Raw genomic sequence first — 17,804 nt, forward strand, 5'->3', positions numbered from 1 at the left:
TATGGTCCCCTATTTAATGCAGCTGGAAAGGGCTCAGGAAGCCTGCACTGTGCTTGCCCTGTTTATGGTGAGGGCAGTGGGACCAGGGCAGAGGATAAGACCGTGGACTCAGAGGCCAGGCTGCTTCAAATCGGCTCTACCACTTCCTGCCAATTTTAACCTCAGGCAAAGCTCTTTCACCTGTGGGACCCTCTTCATATATAAAATGGGGGTAATAGTACCTACCTCCGACGGCAGGGGACCTGGAGCACATTCACGAGCAAGTCGGCGCTCAGTGAGTGTTAATCCCTGGTGATCACCAGGAGGGCCTTGTTTCCTGCTGTGACACAATGCTGCCACGTAGTGGCCAGTTTGGAGAAGGGCATGGCAACCCACTCCAGTATTCTTGCCTGGAAGATCCCATAGACAGAGGAGCCTGGAGGGCTACAGTTCATGGAGTCGCAAAGAGTGGGACGCAACTGACTGGCTGAGCACAGAGTAGCCAGTTTACATGGCAGCTTTTCATCCAGTAAAAACAGTTCCTACCAAACAGCTTCCCCTGAACAACAGCTCACCCCGCCCTTGAAAATCTGTGTATAACTTATACTCATTATAACCTCCAAATCTGTGGTTCTGCACCTGCAGATTCAATCCACCTCAGATTCTGTGTGTGCTAAGTCGCTTCAGTCGTATCAGACTCTTTGCGGCCCTAAGGACTGTAGCCCACCAGGTTCCTCTGTCCATGGGATTTCCCAGGCAAGAATGCTGGAGTGGGTTGCCATTTTCTTCTCCATGGGATCTTCTGACCCAAGGATTGAACCCATGTCTCCTGTATTGGCAGGCAAGTTCTTGACCACTAAAACCTCCTGGGAAGCCCTAATCAACCCCTAATGGCTTTGTATGTTGAACTTCTGCCTCCTCAGCACCCCTCCCCTGCTTAGGATTCAGCTGAGATGAGGGGTAGCTGTGGGCTGCGAAGTCAAAAGGAAACCCTGTATGATTCTTCATCTGCAGCCTCTTTCTCCTCTATCCCTGACTCCTCCATAGAGGTAGTAGGAGGGAGGCCGCTTGTATATTCTTCCAATGAAGCACAAATAAAGAAACTCTGTGCACCCTTCTTCTCCTTGGTGGTTTTACATCTGTCGAGAAAACGATATGATTTTAACCTGCAGTGAGAAGGTGCTGGAATAGAGGAAAGGACTGGGATGTGATGAGGGCTCTAGGGGCTCTCAACATGAGTTAAAAGTAAACACAGCACTACACTGTAAAACAAGTGTGAGAAGGTCTGAAAATACTATTTCCCCCCTGATGACTGCAATAAGGCTTTAGAAAATAAGTCCCCCTCGTCATGAAAGTTCAAGTTCTGCCACTCGGTGGCGCAGTGGTAAAGAAGCTGCCTGCCAATGCAGATGCAGGGGATGTAGGTTTGATCCCTGAGTTGGGAAGATCCTGTGGAGGAGGAAACGGCAACCCTCTACAGTATTCTTGCCTGGAAAATTCCATGGATAGAGGAGCCTACAGTCCATGGGGTCACAGAGTTGGATGTGACTGAGCAACTGAACACATACCTTAGCACCTGTTTTTGCTAACCGGAAGAGAATTTTCACTTTTACCAGAAAAAAAGCCATAACCATAGTAATGGAGAACTTTGTAAAAAAAATGAAGTGGCCGAGGGACTGCCTTGGTGGTCTGGTTGCTAAGAATCCATGCTCTCAATGCAGGGGGCTGGGGTTTGATCCCTGATCAGGAACCAGATCCCCCCACGCCGCAACTGAGAGTGTGCTTGCCACAACTAAAGGTCTCGCATGCTGCAATTAAGCGCCAGCGCAGCCAAATATTAATAGACACATAAATAAATATTTTAAAAAACGAAGAGGCTTACTGCAAACTTTCAAAGGCAGGGGATACATGTATATCTGAGTCAAATTTCTTTTTAAAAAAATTGGGGGCCCCTGCATTGCTGATGACCTGGGGAGCTGGCCTATTATTAAGGAGCCTCTGCTTTTTCAGGACTCACTGAGATGCTGCTGTGAGTCAGATTCTCAATAAACATTCGGTAAGCCCCCACCACGAGCTGGGCCCTGGGCTCTCACTGGACCGCAGTTAAGCAGGCTGAGCACCCAGGTCTTTAAAAACTGATTTCAGCATAGTACATTCTTTCCACTTGGGATTAATAAGTGCACACTATGTGCTAGGCCAGAAGTGTGCCAGAGCCAGTTCCTACAGCGAGAGGTGAATGCCTGATTTTCAAGAGAAGAGAAAACTAGAGACAAACACAGCCATTACTAAGAATTAAGTTACAATGCGACTTTCCTGAAGGTCCAGTGGTTAAGACTCCGAGGTGTGTGCAGGGGGTGGGGGGTTGATCCCTGGTTGGGGAACTAAGATCCTACAGGCCATGTGGTTAGGTCAAAAGATAAAACAAATAAGCAGATTTTTAAAAAATTTATTTTTGGCTGAGCTGGGTCTTTGTTGCTGCATGAGGGTCTTCTTATGGTTGCAGTTGACTTCTCTTGTGGACGGGCTCTAGGGCATGAAGCTTCAGTCGTTGTGGCTCATGGGCTCAGTAGTGGTGCACGGGCTTAGTTGCCCCATGGTGTGTGGACTCAGGTATTGAAGGTATTGATCAGGTATTGATCAGGTATTGAAGCCGTGTCTGCATTGGCAGGCAGATTCTTTACCACTGGATCATCGGGGAAGTCCAACAAACAGATTTTTATAAAGACATTAAAAAAATTAAAGAAGTTACATAAATACAGACTTAAAAAATTGTATTAAAAACACAGTAAAAACTCAAAAGTCATCACTTATGATCAATTATGCTACTATGTTGCACATTTTTCTATCATCTGTTCTTGGTTATTTCCATCTACTGTGTCTGAATGGTGGGTGTGCGGCATCTCTTCCCTGTGTGAAATCACGTCCAAAGGGTTAACAGAAGCTCAGTGTGTGTCCTACAGAACAGCAGATAAGGGAACAGCATGTCAGAAACCTTTCTGTTTGCAGCTTCTTTACTGATTAAGCCTGCTGACTTGCTTTTTTTACCCATTCTCTAGCTGCATACCCTCTGAACTTCACATAGTCAAGGTAATGTATCACTAGATTTTGAAACCAGCCCTACAGATAACGCTTCTGATGTATGGGTCACTATAGTAACGGGGGTTTTACTCTGTTTTCCAGAACTTTGGAGTTGGCTCCTGCCCAGTTCAGACCAGCTAAGACCAGTTCAGAACCCTGAGCCTAAAATTGGCCTGGTGCAGGACACAGATTGCCTCACCTTTTCCCTGTCTCCAATCATCTTTCCTCATGCCTACTTTGCTGCTTTTAATCTGACCTTGCCCTGTGGCATGTGGGCCCTTAGTTCCCCTGCCAGGGATCAAACCTGTACCCCTCTGCATTGGAAGGCGGAGTTCTAACTGTTTTAACCACTGGACCACTGGGGACATCCCCACCTGATTCTTTATCCCATAACTATCTCAAGCCTCTGGCCCTCGGAGTTGGATCTGTGTTCTCCTTTCGTGGTGACCTCATCAACAAACTCCTTCTCTGCCGCAAACTTCAGTGTCAGGCCTGCTGCTTGTGGGTCAAACAAGCCTGTTGTTCAGTCACTCAGTCGTGTCTGACTCTTTGCGACCTCATGGACTGCACCGCAGCACGCCAGGCTTTCCTGTCCTTCACCATCTCCCAGAGCCTGCTCAAACTCACGTTCACTGAGTTGGTGATGCCATCCAACCATTTTATCCTTTGTCGTCCCCTTCTACTGCCTTCAATCTTTCCCAGCATCAGGGTCTTTTCCAATGAGTCGGTTCTTCTCATCAGGTGGCCAGAGTATTGGAGCTTCAGCTTCAGCATCTGTCCTTCAACGAATATTCACGATGGATTTCCTTTAGGATTGACTGGTTTGATCTCCTTGCAGTCCAAGGGACTCTCAAGAGTATCCTCCAATACCACAGTTCAAAAGCATCAATTCTTTGGTGCTCAACCTTCTTTATGGCTCAACTCTCAAACGAGTCTCAGTTCAGTTCAGTCGCTCAGTTGTGTCTGACTCTTTGCAACCCCACGGACTGCAGCACGCCAGGCTTCCCTGTCCATCACCAACTCCCGGAGCTTGCTCAAACTCATGTCCATCGAGTCGGTGATACCATCCTACCAACTCATCCTCTGTTGTCCCCTTCTCCTCCTGCCTTCAATCTTTCCCAGCATCCAGGTCTTTTCCAATGAGTCAAACAAGTCTAGTTTGTAACAAATGCTGAGTTCAGCTTCTTCATATTGGTTGCTTGAAATCTGGCAATAGTGGGAGTATTTACACAAAGGAAACCTGCAAATCAGGGTTTAATTCCTTGTTGACTGCTTATGGAAGTGGGGGTGGTGGTGGCGGATGTTAATAATGCAGATTGAACTTGAATGTGCATGGCGTCTGTACCCTTTGTAGCATGAATAGCATAAGCTGAGGAAATATTCTTCCAGTACTTGACACTATTATTCAGTTCAGTAGAGAAGTTTCTTCCTCATGTCATCCAAAAATAAGTGAAACTCCAGAGTGAAGCTGGAAAGGAGGAAAATAACTGAAGAAAGTTTGGAAGCAGTGAAGATGTAACTGTTAGGTTTCACTATTTTTCACTTTTTTTTTTTTCTTAAGTCTTCACTGCATTTGTTACAGGGCTTCCCTCATAGCTCAGTTGGTAAACAATAGTGCTTCTGCTTTCTCTTTTCCTTTTTCTTTTGCCACAAGGCATGTGGGATCTTAGCTCCCTCACCTGGGATTGAACTCCACTGGATGGACCACGAGAGAAGTCCCTTATTTCTTTTTTTTTCCCCCTTATTTCCTTTTTTTTTCTTTTAAATTCATGGCCGCCTGGCATGTGGGTTCTTAGTTCTCACACCAGAGATTAATTTCGCACCCCCTGCAGTGGAAGTGCGGAATCTTAGCCACTGGACCGCCAGGGAATCCTGGTAAGTTCCTTAATTCTTAACATAAAGGAAAATCAGCTAACACTTGAGTCAAAACTATATTCCTTTGGCAACGGTAGCGGGGTGATAAACTTTTTCGCTGAAGGGGATAGAAATTAAATATTTATCAGTGATCTGACTTTGTGACACTATAGAATTATAAAAAAAAAAAACCTCACACTAGATTTTGCAAGGCATATCGAGGTTGCAGCCGCATGGAATTTACAACCGAGTTGCGAACCCTTGCCCTACACACACATTGTTTCTGAGAGCTGGTGTTGACAACTGTGCGGGGCGCAGAGCTGGGCCTGAGGTCCCCCGGGAGCTTGGCTGGGGCGGGGCGGGCGCAGGCGCGCTGTGAGGCCCCCTTCCCAGAGTCGCCGCCAGGGGGCGCGCGAGGCAGCCGGCAGCTTCGCGCTTTGGCCCCCAGCGCGGCCCGTCGCCCGACGCCGCGGCGGGAAAATCCGACCAGGCCGCCCTGGGGGGCGCGTCTTTCTGTCCTGGCGCGCCTGCCAGGGTCCGCCTGCGGAGATGATGGAGGAGGAGGAGGGGGCCGAGGAGCAGCAACGCTTCTCTTACCGACAGGTACAGGAGAATGGGGTCCTGGCGGGGCTGGGGAAGGACGGCGTCGAGATTCTGCGGGGAAACAGGCGCCGCCTCAGCCCAGCCTCGTCTTCGTACAGAGGCCCCAGGTCGGAGGCCGAGCTCGGCCGCCTCTGGCGCCTGCGCTTGAGCTGACCCGGCTGCCGCGGGGGGTGCTGGGAGGAGGTTTCCTTGGTTTCGCGGGTCGGAGCTTGGGGTGGCTGAGTGAGAGGGAAGATTCGGGGGAAATACCTGCCGTGCACCGGGAGTCCGGCGGCGGAGGCCCCTCTGGCTTTGTGACAGGCTCAGTCTCCTTCTCGGACAGCGTTGTTATGAGGCACGCGGCACGAGCTCCGGAAATGTTGGCTCCTCTAATCTGTGCGTCCATCCTGCGGGGGAGGAGACGGCCTCGGAACCTGGTGCAAACACGGGCCGCCCTGCTCCGGAACCCATCGGATGTGGGTTCGAATCTCGACTCCGCACAGAGTGTTGTGTTGACTCTCCCCGAACTCATTTTCCTAGATGGAAAAATCAGGGTGATAATAACCAGGTCTCAGCATAGTTGCTGGTATTCAGTCCTTCAGTCAGCACCGCGAATAAATGCCGTGTGGGAGAGTCGTGAGAAAAACCAAGAATCTCAGAGGATTAATCGAAGAGAATTGGGAATGAACTCAGGAAAGGGGCGCTTCCTAAATTTCAGAAGCTGTTTACCCATCGCCTCCCTTTATTTTGAAGTTTGAGCCTTCAGAAAAAGTTGCAAAGTTAGCGCATTCATCACCCATGTGCCCCTCACCTCGATTAACCAGTTAACATTTTGCTGTATTTGCTCCCTTACTTCTTTTCTTGAAATTATTTGATAATTAAGTACACTTAATGCTTCACCTTTAAGTTTTAATACTTCAACATGCTTCTTCCAAGAACAAGGTCATAATCTCTGATCACATTCAGGAAGCTTGATAATTGATAAAATCCTGTTATCTAATATGAATCCATATTCAGTTTTCCCCAGTTGTCCCAAAGATATTCTGTCATGGTCCTTTTTTTCCTTCACCCAGGATCTAGTCGGGGATCCTGCATTGTGTCTAGTCCTGGCTTTGGTCTCTCCTGGAACTGCTGTCCACCTCCTTTGGGTTTCATGACATTGGTGGTTTCGAAGAGTCCATTCATGGCAAAGATGTGGGAGATAAACTGTTTGAGAGCAGGGACTGTTCTTTTCAGTTTTGTATTCTCAGCCCCTAGTACAGAGCCTGGCTCTCAACAGACAATAAATACTTACTGAATAAGTGAGTCAGGCTGCAAAGATGGACTGAGAAATTTGAACCTCATCCTCTGTGCAGTGGTGAACTGATGGAGGATCCCACTGTTCACTCAGCTAGGTGTTCTTGGCACTAGGTGGACAGCCGTGAACAGTAGTGAAGGGTCCTGCCCTTGAGGAATTTAGAGTTTAGTAACTTAGCCTCTGACCCAAGCCGATGGCTCATTGGTAAAAAATCTGCCTGCAAGGCAAGAGACCTGCAGGAGTCCTGGGTTCCATCCCTGGGTGGAGGAAATCCCCTGGAGGAGGAAATGGCATCCCACTCCAGTATTCTTGCCTGGAGAATCTTGTGGACAGAAGAGCCTGGTGGGCTGTAGTCCATGGGTTGCAGAATCGGATGTGAGTCAGCAACTGTGCGCTCACAGGCATGACTTAGCCTCTATTGAAGAAGGCCCTTAACCTGTTCCAGGAAGTGGACGAGGGGGAAGGATGGAGGAATCTTCTGGAGCAATGAGAATGTTCCCCTATCCCTAACCACACCTCTACACATACCTAACAAAAAGATGACTTTGGAGGGTCTTTATTCCTCCCAGGGTGGTGGTCTCTTTGTCTCTTTCCACCAACGCTTTCCACTTACCTGCTCTTGTGACATCTGAAACGAAGGAAGGTAAGTCCCTTTCTTACCTGTCTGGCCTCTCCTCGGGCCCTGGACTCGTGTTTTTGCAGTCCCTCCTTGTCTCGCCTCTGCCATGAGCACTTGCTGGTAGAGGTGACGCTGTCTTGGGTTCAGCCATCACTACATCCGGTTCAGCTCCGTCCCCAGCATGGGTGGCGCGCACACGGGGCTCAGCAAGTTTGTTGACATGAGACCGAGACCTTGGCGTGGTTTGTTTTGTTTCTTTACTCCTCCGCATGCGGAAGAAGTGTTTTCCAGCACTGGAAGGTGTTGCTAAGGAGCGCTGAGGGTCCTGTTGAGGTGGGCTAGCAAACCAGCAAATCAGAGGAGGATCCAGTGTGCCCTCGGGAGCCTTCTACAGTGTTGTCCTGATATTCATCCTTTGTCTCGTGCAGGACTGGGGCTGGCAAGGACTTGAAGCACAGGGACCAGTCCTTTTGTTTTTGCTTGATTAACTTCCATCTAGGGGCAAAAATCCCTCTCTTTTCTCACTGTGTTCCCCAGATACCTGGCACATTATTGACCAGGGGATATTTTTGCAGAAACATGAATCAGTGGGGTCTCTGGAATGTGACTTGTAGAAACATCTCTTCCTAGTTAATGGTGATGATTTCAGTGAAGTAACGATAAGGAATGACGATGGCAGGTCAGCGGGGAGAGAAGGCAGACTGGTATCTGGGAGGCACCTGTGTAACTTTACTCAGTTATTCCACATTTATGTGCCAAGTGCCTGCTGGGTGAAGGCCTGTGCTAACACGTTGGTATTAATATGTGCTACCTGAATGTTACTGACTTGATGTTTCAATATTCGCTTACATAACAAATCGCTGGCCACAGGTGTTATAGTGCACTGGAAAAGTCACTCAGCCATTATGGAAAGTGCCGAAGGAATTTAGGCTGAGCAGACCATCTTGGTCTTCATTTTTTAAGATGTGAAGAGCTCTTATTTGCAGTCTTACCCATGAAGTGTTTTGATTTTACTTCAGAGGCTAAAGGCAGCGGTTCACTACACGGTTGGTTGTCTTTGCGAGGAAGTTGCGTTGGACAAAGACATGCAGTTCAGCAAGCAAACCATTGCAGCGATCTCAGAGGTGACCTTCCGACAGTGTGGTACGCAGCCCTGGTCTTCCTGCGGGTGTGTGGAAAGCCTGGAGGTTGATTTTGCCTGGGAGAAATGCGGGTGGGTGCCATGACGTATCTCACCAACAGACAGAGAACATTATCACTGGACACCATCCATGAAATGTTTCTTCTATTGGCTGTAAGATTCAGTTTATGGGAAGAGCTATGTTTTTTTCTATTAGAAGATTTATATATTTTTTCTTTCTGTTACACTAACAGGGGGGCATCAGCACCTTTATTTTATTGTTTTAAACCACCCAGAATATTAGTTTTTTTTTTTTTTAACAAGGGCTAGGACAGGCTGCCCTATTTATTTATTTAATTTTGGCTGTTCTGGGTCTTTGTTGTGGTGTTCTGGCTTAGTTGCCTGGTGGCATGTGGAATCTTGGGGGCTTTCCTGGTGGCTCAGATGGTAAAGAATCTGCCTGCAGTGCAGGAGATGCAGGTTCAATCCCTGGGTCAAGAAGATCCCCTGGAGAAGGGAATGGCAACCCACTCCAGTATTCTTGCCTGGAGAATTCTATGGACAGAGGAGCCTGGTGGGCTACAGTCCATGCGGTCACAAAGAGTAGGACACGACTGAGCAACTAACACTTTCACTTTCTTTCATGTGGGATCTTAGTTCCCTGACCAGGTATAGAAACTGTGTCCCCTGCACTGGAAGGCCGATTCTTAACCACTGGACTACTAGGGGAAGTCCTTGGACATTAATTTTTTTGTTTCATTGCTTTATAACTTTTTTGTATCACCCACAGTTTGACAGCTGGTATTTGCTTGACTTCAGGGGAGATGAATGTCTTCACAAGCCCTAACTCCTAGCACAATTTAAAATTAAGGGATAGTTTCTAGGGAGGAGAGGTGTAGCCACAATTACCAGAGGTTTGTAATGAAGGGTGGACGTGGCAGGGAGGACACAGAGGTCGTAATGAATCCAGCAGTGGAGCCGCCCGAAGGGCCTCCTCTCACTTTCAGAAGGATTTGTAGTAGTCACTACACTTACTGTAGACATTGAGATTTCACTTTTATGCTTCTGAATTAAGGTTGAGATAGGCTAATTAAAGCACATCTCTTTTTCTCTTTCAGAAAATTTTGCCAACGACCTTGAGATGTTTGCAAGGTGGGTAGAGAGCTTGATTGTCTGATGCTGGGCTTGTTTCCGTGCTTTGATGCTCCCCATCTGGTGGTGAATTTCAAGGAAGCTTGAACCCCTCCCCACCCCATGTTTTGTGGAGACTGCCTCTAATCATGATTCTGTAAGAGTGGAACATCTGCTTTAATCATGTCCATTCAGACTTGATTGGGCATTTTTTGAAGTTTTCCTCGTATTTGTCGTTGAGGGAAGTGAAGTTATTCAGTTCCAGGTTAAAAAGGTGTGAGTCATGTCTCCAGGATTCTGTGCATGATGCGCTTGCTTTTAAGACTGTTTCTGCAGGTGGTGTGGTGCTGGGGTGTGAGGCTGGGCGCCGGGCTGGGCTGCTTCGTGGGGCAGCATGCAGGTGTCGGGATAATACAGCCCACGGCCCCATCAGCCCTGCATTTGCCTGCTGGTGACAAGTGAGACAGGCTCCTTGAAAAGTGTGTGTGACTGGCTTTCAGCTGGTAGAGTGTTAGCTTTTATAGTTGATTTATGCTCCTCTCTTCAATTAGTTCCATAGGTAATTGAAAACAATTGCAGCGAATTGCTTTTATGAAGCAATTTGAATGACGAAGGCCTGAAAGGGCTAAAGCTTTCTAATTTGCTCCCACTTGTGATTTGGTGCCAGCCTCTCCCACACCCCATACTTTTCACCTTTCTCCTATAGCTCTTTGTTTCTTCGATGAATATTCTGAATGAATTAAAGCAGTAGGTTCTCAGAGGGCAGGCTCTAAATCTTGCCTATTCCTGCGTATATGAGTCCCTAAAAACCGCTTAGCATCTTCAACTTGGCCAAAAGGGATTGGGATAATATATGGGATACTGACGGCTCCTGTGTTTTATCATCGTTAATTCAGGTGGTTGCCCCTTACCTGCGCCCACCCCCACCCCAAGTCTCGTGTGAAATACATTTACTGCCTTTACTTGCCATCTTTTTTTTTCCAAAGACTTATTATTTTATGTTATTTTTGGCTGCACTGGGTCTTCATTGCTGCGCCTGGGCTTTCTTGAGTTTCCATACAAGGTCTTCTCACTGCGGTGGCTTCTCTTGTTGCAAAGCACGGGCCCTAGGCACACAGGCTCTATAGTTGTGATGCACAGGCTTAGTTGCTCCAGGGCATGTGGGATCTTCCTGGACCAGGGATCGAACCCATGTCCCCTGAATTAGCAGGCAGATTCTTAATCACTAGACCACCAAGGAAACCCTTTGCCATTTCTTTTCTTCTTTTTTTTTCTTTTTTGACCATGCTGTGGGGCTTGTGGGATCTTAGTTCCCTGACCAAGGATCAAACCCATACCCCCTGCATTGGAAGCATGGTGTCTTAACCACTGGACCAAGGAAGTCCCTCTTCTTTTTTTTTTTTTAAATATGAGTCCTTTATATTACAAAGGAAGACAAAAATGTAAATTGGTAGACAGATGGTCATTTGATTTGAACATAGAGTTTATCAATATAGATCAGAGTTTTTCCACCTCAGCACTGTTGACATTTTGGACTGGATGATTTCCTCATTCTGGTGGGGGCTGTCCAGTGCATTGTAGGGTATTTAGTGGCATCCCTCACCTCTCCCCACTACATGCCAGTAGCAAGTCTCCAGCTGTGAGCTTCCTCCTCATTTCTGTGTTAGCTGTAGGAAAAGACAATGACACATTTTAAATACTAGAAGTAAAAATGAAATTAGAGCTATTTAGCATTGTAACACGTTAAGTTTTCAGGTACTGTGTTTTTTTTTTTTTTTCGCCTGTGTGTTTTTTATAGTTGAGAAGCTTACTTCCTTTTGCTGGGCCCTGGGGCAGAGAGGTAGGCTTCCCAGGTGGCATAGTGGTAAAGAACCCGCCTGCCAATGCAGGAGACATAAGAGACCCAGGTTCGATACCTAAGTAGGGAAAATTCCTTCAAGGAGGGCATGGCAGCCCACACTAGTATTCTTGCCTAGAGGATCCCATGGACAGAGGAACCTGGCAGGCTATAGTCCATGGGGTCACAAAGGGTAGGACATGACTGAAGTGACTTAGCACGCACACACGGGGCAGAGATGTGTGGGCATCACTTAGACTGTCAGCTGCATAAGGAAGGACTCATCTTTTGGGTAAAGGAGTCTGTGTAGAGGCCGTCAGCTGATGCTCTCTGAGCAAGACTGTCAGAGGCTTTACTTAGAGATGTTTCCTCTTCTGCGGTGCTTAGCGGTGTATACCAGCACTCCATAGACTTCTTCCTAAGAACTCTGAGCGAATTCAAGTGCAGATTTTCTTTGAAGACTTATCTGTTGTCTTAATTTTACATTGTCAAAACATTCCGTTAAAAAAAAATATCCTGTTTTAAAGTTTATCACTGAATAGGACTCCCTGGTGGTCCAGTAGTTAAGACTCTAAACTTCCAATGCAGGGGGCCCCAGGTTCAATCCCTGGTTGGGGATCTGCATGCCATGGTGTGGGGGAAAAAATGTTTATCACTGAATAAAATAAAAAAAGCTTCCCTGGTAGCTCAGTCAGTAAAGAATCTGCCTGCAGTGCAGGAGACCTGGGTTCGATCCCTGAGTCTCGAAGATCCCCTGGAGAAGGAAATGGCAACCCACTCCAGTATTCTTGCCTGGAGAATTCCATGGACAGAGGAGCCTGGCAGGCTACAGTCTGTGGGGTTGCAAAAGTTGGATGCAACTTAGCAACTAAACCACCACTACTGAATAGAATTGATAGTCCCAGAGGGTCACCTTTATCCTATGGTTTTGAGTTTTCCCTATTAACATAATCCCTGCTCCTATATTACCCCACTTTGAGAAATCTGAAATATATACTGCTATTTCAAGTTGGCTACCTATTAAATAGTCTTTGGAGGCTGGGAACCTAACTAGTATTTGTAACAATGTTTCTATGAAAAAAATGCACTTAAATTGTAAACACTGTAAACTCAGTTCACCTATAAACTTTGGAAAATAATCTCTCCACTTAAGTTGTGAATTTCCTTCATTTAATGTCTAGTTACCTAATGTTAACATGGTAAAGATGAAACATTTTGAAGAAGATAGGTATTCTATGGTAAATGAGTTCTAGGGGCATTTTTGTGTTCAGTCGCTAAGTCACGTCAGCCTTTGCCACCCTATGGACTGCAGCACGCCAGGCTTCCCTATCCTTCACCATCTACCGGAGTTTGCTCAAATTCTTGTCCATTGAGTTGGTGATGCCATCCAACCATCTCATCCTCTGCTGCCCCCTTCTCCTCTTGCCCTCAGTTCCCAGCATCAGGGTCTTTTCCAATGAGTCGGCTCTTCACATCAGGTGGCCAGAGTATTGGAGCTTCAGCATCAGTCCTTCCAATGAATATTTAGGGGTATTTTGGGAATAGTCTTTAAAACCTGTGTTGCTAAAAGTGTTGTATGAAAAATTGCCTTGTTCTCTAGAGTAATTTTCTGGAGCCAGAGATTTGATTTAGGAGAGTTTGTGGTGTGCGGTGGCTGGCATAGGATATACCTGCCCCTCCATCTGGGAAAGTGGCATCATTAAAACACGGTGCAGAGAAACCAGGTGACCAGTTGAGTGGTGGAGAGGGTTGGCTCTGCTGTTTGCTGAACACGTCTTGTGATCATATATGCTGATCTCATGCTGAATAGTTCAGTGCTGCTTCCTCCTTACTCTTTTGTCCAGCCCTTCAGGAAGATGGTAACACCAACAGAGCAACTTGTCGTGTGATAGAGACGAGGGCCACAGCATGTCTCTGGTTCCTGATATCCTCCACACAGGGCACCTCTGGACCAGCTTTGTGGTCACTATTCTGTCACTTTCTGTCTGACTCCCCCCACCCCGCCCCCTTTCCTCTGTGCTAGTCCTTGCAGGTGGCTAATGAGACGTTATCTTCTGACATGGATATTATCCCAGGATAGTCAGATACTGTCCATCATGATGAGATGGCATGTGATCTTTTCACATTTGGCAGAATATAAAGGACTAATCTGGTCAAATTACAGAGTATAATTTCTGTGAGTTTTATCTTTAAGTCAACAGATATTTAGTGAGGACTTGCCATGTGCTGGTCACTCTGATAGTTATTAAGAACACAAAGATTCCCCCTTATTCCAACTTAAAAGTTCCTACTTATTTTTGGAAGAAGTTAGAAATGGCAAGAAAGGGTGTAATTAGGGTAATAAATTATTGAATAGAGCTCATTGTCTCAGATTACCTTTTAAAGCAGAGATAAGAGAACTGGAACAAGAACTTGAGTCCGCGTTGTGAGCAAGAAACAGACTCTAGTTGAAAGGATGTTCTTTGTCCTAGCTGGGCTGTGTCTGGGACACATTATCTCCTAGTTAGGGAGGGACACGTGCACAAGCTTCTCCCTGTAATGTAGCCTTTGGAGAAGAGCATTAGGACTTTGGTATAAGCAAAGCCGTGCTTTGTGGAAATTCTCTGTTTCTTCTATTTAGCGTTCATCTAAGCAGCAGTGATCTTTGTATTGTAAGCTCTGTGCTGTTTTCTCTTTTCGCTGGAGGTGCCGCACAGACCCGCTTCTTTCTGCGTGGTGGTCGCTGTGAGCAAGCAGGCCGTTTGGGAAGGCTGAATGCCTCTCATCCCTCTCCAAGCTCACATTCTCCAGATACCCTCGGCGCTCCAGTGGAGGTGGACAGATCGCCTTCTGCTTGCTCTCAGTCTCTTTATTTAATTGGGATCTTGGCTCATCACTTCACTCATTTCTGTGTCACTGTCACTTAACAACCCTCACCTGAAAAGATGGGCTACTTAGAGATCCTTGCTGATGTGAAGTCTGGCCGTGAACTTTTGTGTTTCATCAAAACTTTAAATAATATGAAACATTTTGGCGAATTGTTTCTGCCCTTTCTACAGACATGGGAAAAGAAGCACAATTAACACTGAAGATGTGAAGCTCTTAGCCAGGAGGAGTCATTCACTGGTGAGAGATGGATTTCTTTCCTCAGTCCCCTTTCCCATCAGAATACATTATTCCCAATTAATCACTGGCATCCACGAAGTGATTCCCCCAGGGCACCTTGCGTTAAAAATGAGACACGCTTCAACCGCTCAGACCTGCCTGTAATTTACAGTCTTTCTTTCACAATGATGGATCTTGCTAAGTCAATTTGAAATTTTCTAATCAGCGCTCTCTGGATTTCATAATTTGCCTTTTCTGTAACATCTCAAAACTTTGGTCCCATGTTTCAGCTACAGCAGAAACCTGTCAGACACAGGTCACAGGCTACAGTATCTAGGGGGTGGATTTGTTATGGAGCCCACAATTTTGGTGGGCCAGGTGTGGAAGGAGTATCAGTACATCTGGGGTGTGCAGGCAGTTGAGCACATTTTCTGTCTTTGCGGAGATGTTGAGACATCATCCCAGTCCTGCCCTCACTTTACAGTGATGCTGGGATCGTCCCAGGCTAGTTGGCTGTGGCCGATGGCAGATCAGGATGCCTGTGAGGTTTCCTGACTTAGTCTGATCTTAGCAGTCCAAATACTTTTACATTCCTCCCCAGGATGTGAGCTCCACAAGGGCAGGGATTTTTTTTTTTTTTTTTTAAGGGCAGGGATTTTTATGTCTTTCTTCTTGGCTCCATCTGCCATGCCTAGAAAAGGGCCTGACCCACAGTAGGGGCTCATGAGTAGCTGTTGAATGAATGAACTTGTGTAGCACTGACATTTCACACAGGACTTCTGTAGGTCATATTTTATACACATTATTTAAAGCTCACAATCACCCTATGAGGGTTTTTCATAGCATGACTAATTAGCCCCATTTTATAGGCCAGACTACTAGAGTTAAGTAATTTCCCAAAGTTAAATATGAAGTTTTCTTGTTGACAGCTGACCCTTAACCTTCAAACCCTGAATCCAGTACTGATTCCACTGGACTTTTTTTTTCTATCTCTGCTCTTCTAATATTGTTTCTCTAAAGTTTAAGTCAAGGTTAAGGATGATACGATTTCTAATAGCTCCGGTGCCTGGTGGTGCTGCATATCAGTGGAAAAGACATTTTTCTCTCCTCCGAAATTCTCTCTCGGAACTGTAACTTATCAGCTTCAGTAAGCAGTTTCTATCTTTTGTAAGGAATTGGCGATGCAAGTCATCTTAGACTATTAATTGGGAAGTTTTCTGCTTATTGCGTATGTATTTACCTCAGAATGTTGTTTTAATTTTGGACTGTTAAATTTTTTTCGTCTGACAGAAGCCTATTACTGAAGAGTTGCAGCTAAATTTGTGCATTTGACTAAATCTTCCCTGAGGGCAAGGACCTTGTCTTATTATCCTTGTGTCTCTAGGATCTGGTACACAGGAATTGTGCAATAATTTTAGTTGGGTACATTTAGGGCTTTTGACTTTATTTGTGTTTTGTAGAGTATATTTGTGATTGGAATGTCTTTCATAAACTACAAGTTTTAATTCTTCTGATTATTCAAGGAGCTCCTATGTGAGTAAGCAGTGAGCTGACTTTTGTCATTGATTTCTTCCAGAAAAAAAAATTTGAAGCTGTGTTTAACTCCGAGGAATGTAACCCTGGGCGGGAGTGGTTGGGAAATGGCATAGATTTTTTCCTCCCTGACTAGACTTATCAATGGCTTTACAATCAGGTAAAAATGTAATTTAAAAAATATTTTTTTGAGGCTTCCCTGGTAGCTCAGGCAGTAAAGCGTTCTACCTACAGTGTGGGAGACCTGGGTTCGATCCCTGGAGAAGGGAGTGGTATTCTTGCCCACCCCTACCCCCCAAACAAGGGGCTCAATGGGGCGTTTAAAAAAATATATATATTTTTTGTAGCTAAAATACATCACAGAGAAAAATGAAGACATCGCTCAGCTTAACTTGGAAAGAAAAGCAAAGAAGAAGAAGAAGTTGGAGGATGAAAACAGAAATTCAGTGGAGTCAGCAGAGGCTGGTGTAGAGGAAAGTGAGAATTAAACCCTGTTGCCGTTTGGAGAAAGCAGCCTTCAGCAGGCAGAGTGGCTAAAAGCACATAATGCCAATGAGGGTTCTGAAAGGGTAAGTGGAGATTAAAAGACAAAAGTCTTGGCTGCTTTTTGTATTGTACTCTCCAAGTCATTGACTACAAAAGCTGGTTTAAAAGAGAAGTGGAAACTCTTAAGCAAAATACTTCCATGTCTTACTGAAGCACATGAAAAGGGCATGTTTGAATGGTATATGTTGGAAATTGTATCTATTGTGTTAATAAAATTATGTTAGCAATTACATATGGTTGACTTTTTCAAGCAAAAAAATCACATGTTCATTCTTTTATATAATTTTTCAGGCTGACAATCCCTGAAAGATGACTAAAGCTGTATGTATTTAGTCCTTTTTTGGCTGTACCATGCCGCTTGTGGGATCTCAGTTCCCCAAGCAGGGACTGAACCTGGGTTCTTGGCAGGGAAAGCACTGAATCCTAACCCCTAAACCATCAGGGAAGTCCACCAATGTTGTTTTTTAAACACTTGTCACTTGTGATCATAAGGTAGAAGGGTGGATATTTGGAAATGGTCCTTTTCACTTTTTAAAGGTGATTTTCTTCAGAAACAGTTCATGTGACTTTTCTCTGGCTATTTTGTAATTGTGGTTGGCCACACTGGATGGAACTTTTGCTTGAGAAGAAATCTGACTACTCCTCCAAACAGGTCAGTGTGCGCCTTCTGTTTCAGGTTGTGAGAGATGATGCTTCCAGGAATCCCAGATCTGCTGTCTTCTCCTTGGGGTTTCTTAGAGGGCCAGGGCGAGCGTGCCTTTTAACCCGTTGGGACAATAGCAGCAGAGAAGAGGAACCAGCATTTACAGCGTCCGTTCTGTGTGCCAGGTGCTACTCTAGGTGCTCCAGATAGTATTTCTTCACACATTTTCACAGTATTTTTATTTACTTTAAAATACTGATTTATTTATTTGGCTGCACCAGTCTTAGTTGTGGCACAAAGAAAGTTTAGTTGCGGCATGTGAACTCTTAGTTGAATGGGATCTAGTTCTCTGACCAGGGATCGAACCCAAACCCCCTGCATTGGGAATGTGGACTCTTAAGCCACTGGACCACAGGGAAGTCCCTTACCTGTTTATATTTTAGACAAGTGGTCCTACCACACATTCTTCAGGGATTATAACACAGGGGTGGTCAGACTTTG

At 45.7% G+C, this 17,804-nt stretch overlaps 1 protein-coding gene across 1 annotated transcript; it reads left to right on the top strand.

The window, feature by feature from the left end:
- The first annotated feature begins 5,353 nt into the window (after positions 1–5,353).
- Positions 5,354–16,890, top strand: LOC122451832 (centromere protein S). Its single transcript, XM_043484809.1, has 5 exons — positions 5,354–5,514; positions 8,429–8,552; positions 9,648–9,681; positions 14,536–14,602; positions 16,462–16,890. Exons 1-5 carry the CDS (start codon positions 5,461–5,463, stop codon positions 16,600–16,602), a joined length of 420 nt encoding a protein of 139 aa, XP_043340744.1. The 5' UTR covers positions 5,354–5,460; the 3' UTR covers positions 16,603–16,890.
- Positions 16,891–17,804: the final 914 nt, after the last annotated feature.

This window comes from Cervus canadensis, chromosome 13 (genome assembly GCF_019320065.1).
Source record: "Cervus canadensis isolate Bull #8, Minnesota chromosome 13, ASM1932006v1, whole genome shotgun sequence".
NCBI lineage: Eukaryota > Metazoa > Chordata > Mammalia > Artiodactyla > Cervidae > Cervus > Cervus canadensis.

What these genes read in the sequence shown, in the direction of transcription:
- LOC122451832 (XM_043484809.1), top strand. Translation starts at nt 5,461, where the DNA reads ATGATGGAGGAGGAGGAGGGGGCCGAGGAGCAGCAACGCTTCTCTTAC. An exon ending in AACGCTTCTCTTACCGACAG is followed by an intron (nt 5,515 to 8,428) that starts GTACAGGAGAAT and finishes ATTTTACTTCAG; the next exon opens with AGGCTAAAGGCAGCGGTTCA. An exon ending in GACCTTGAGATGTTTGCAAG is followed by an intron (nt 9,682 to 14,535) that starts GTGGGTAGAGAG and finishes CCCTTTCTACAG; the next exon opens with ACATGGGAAAAGAAGCACAA.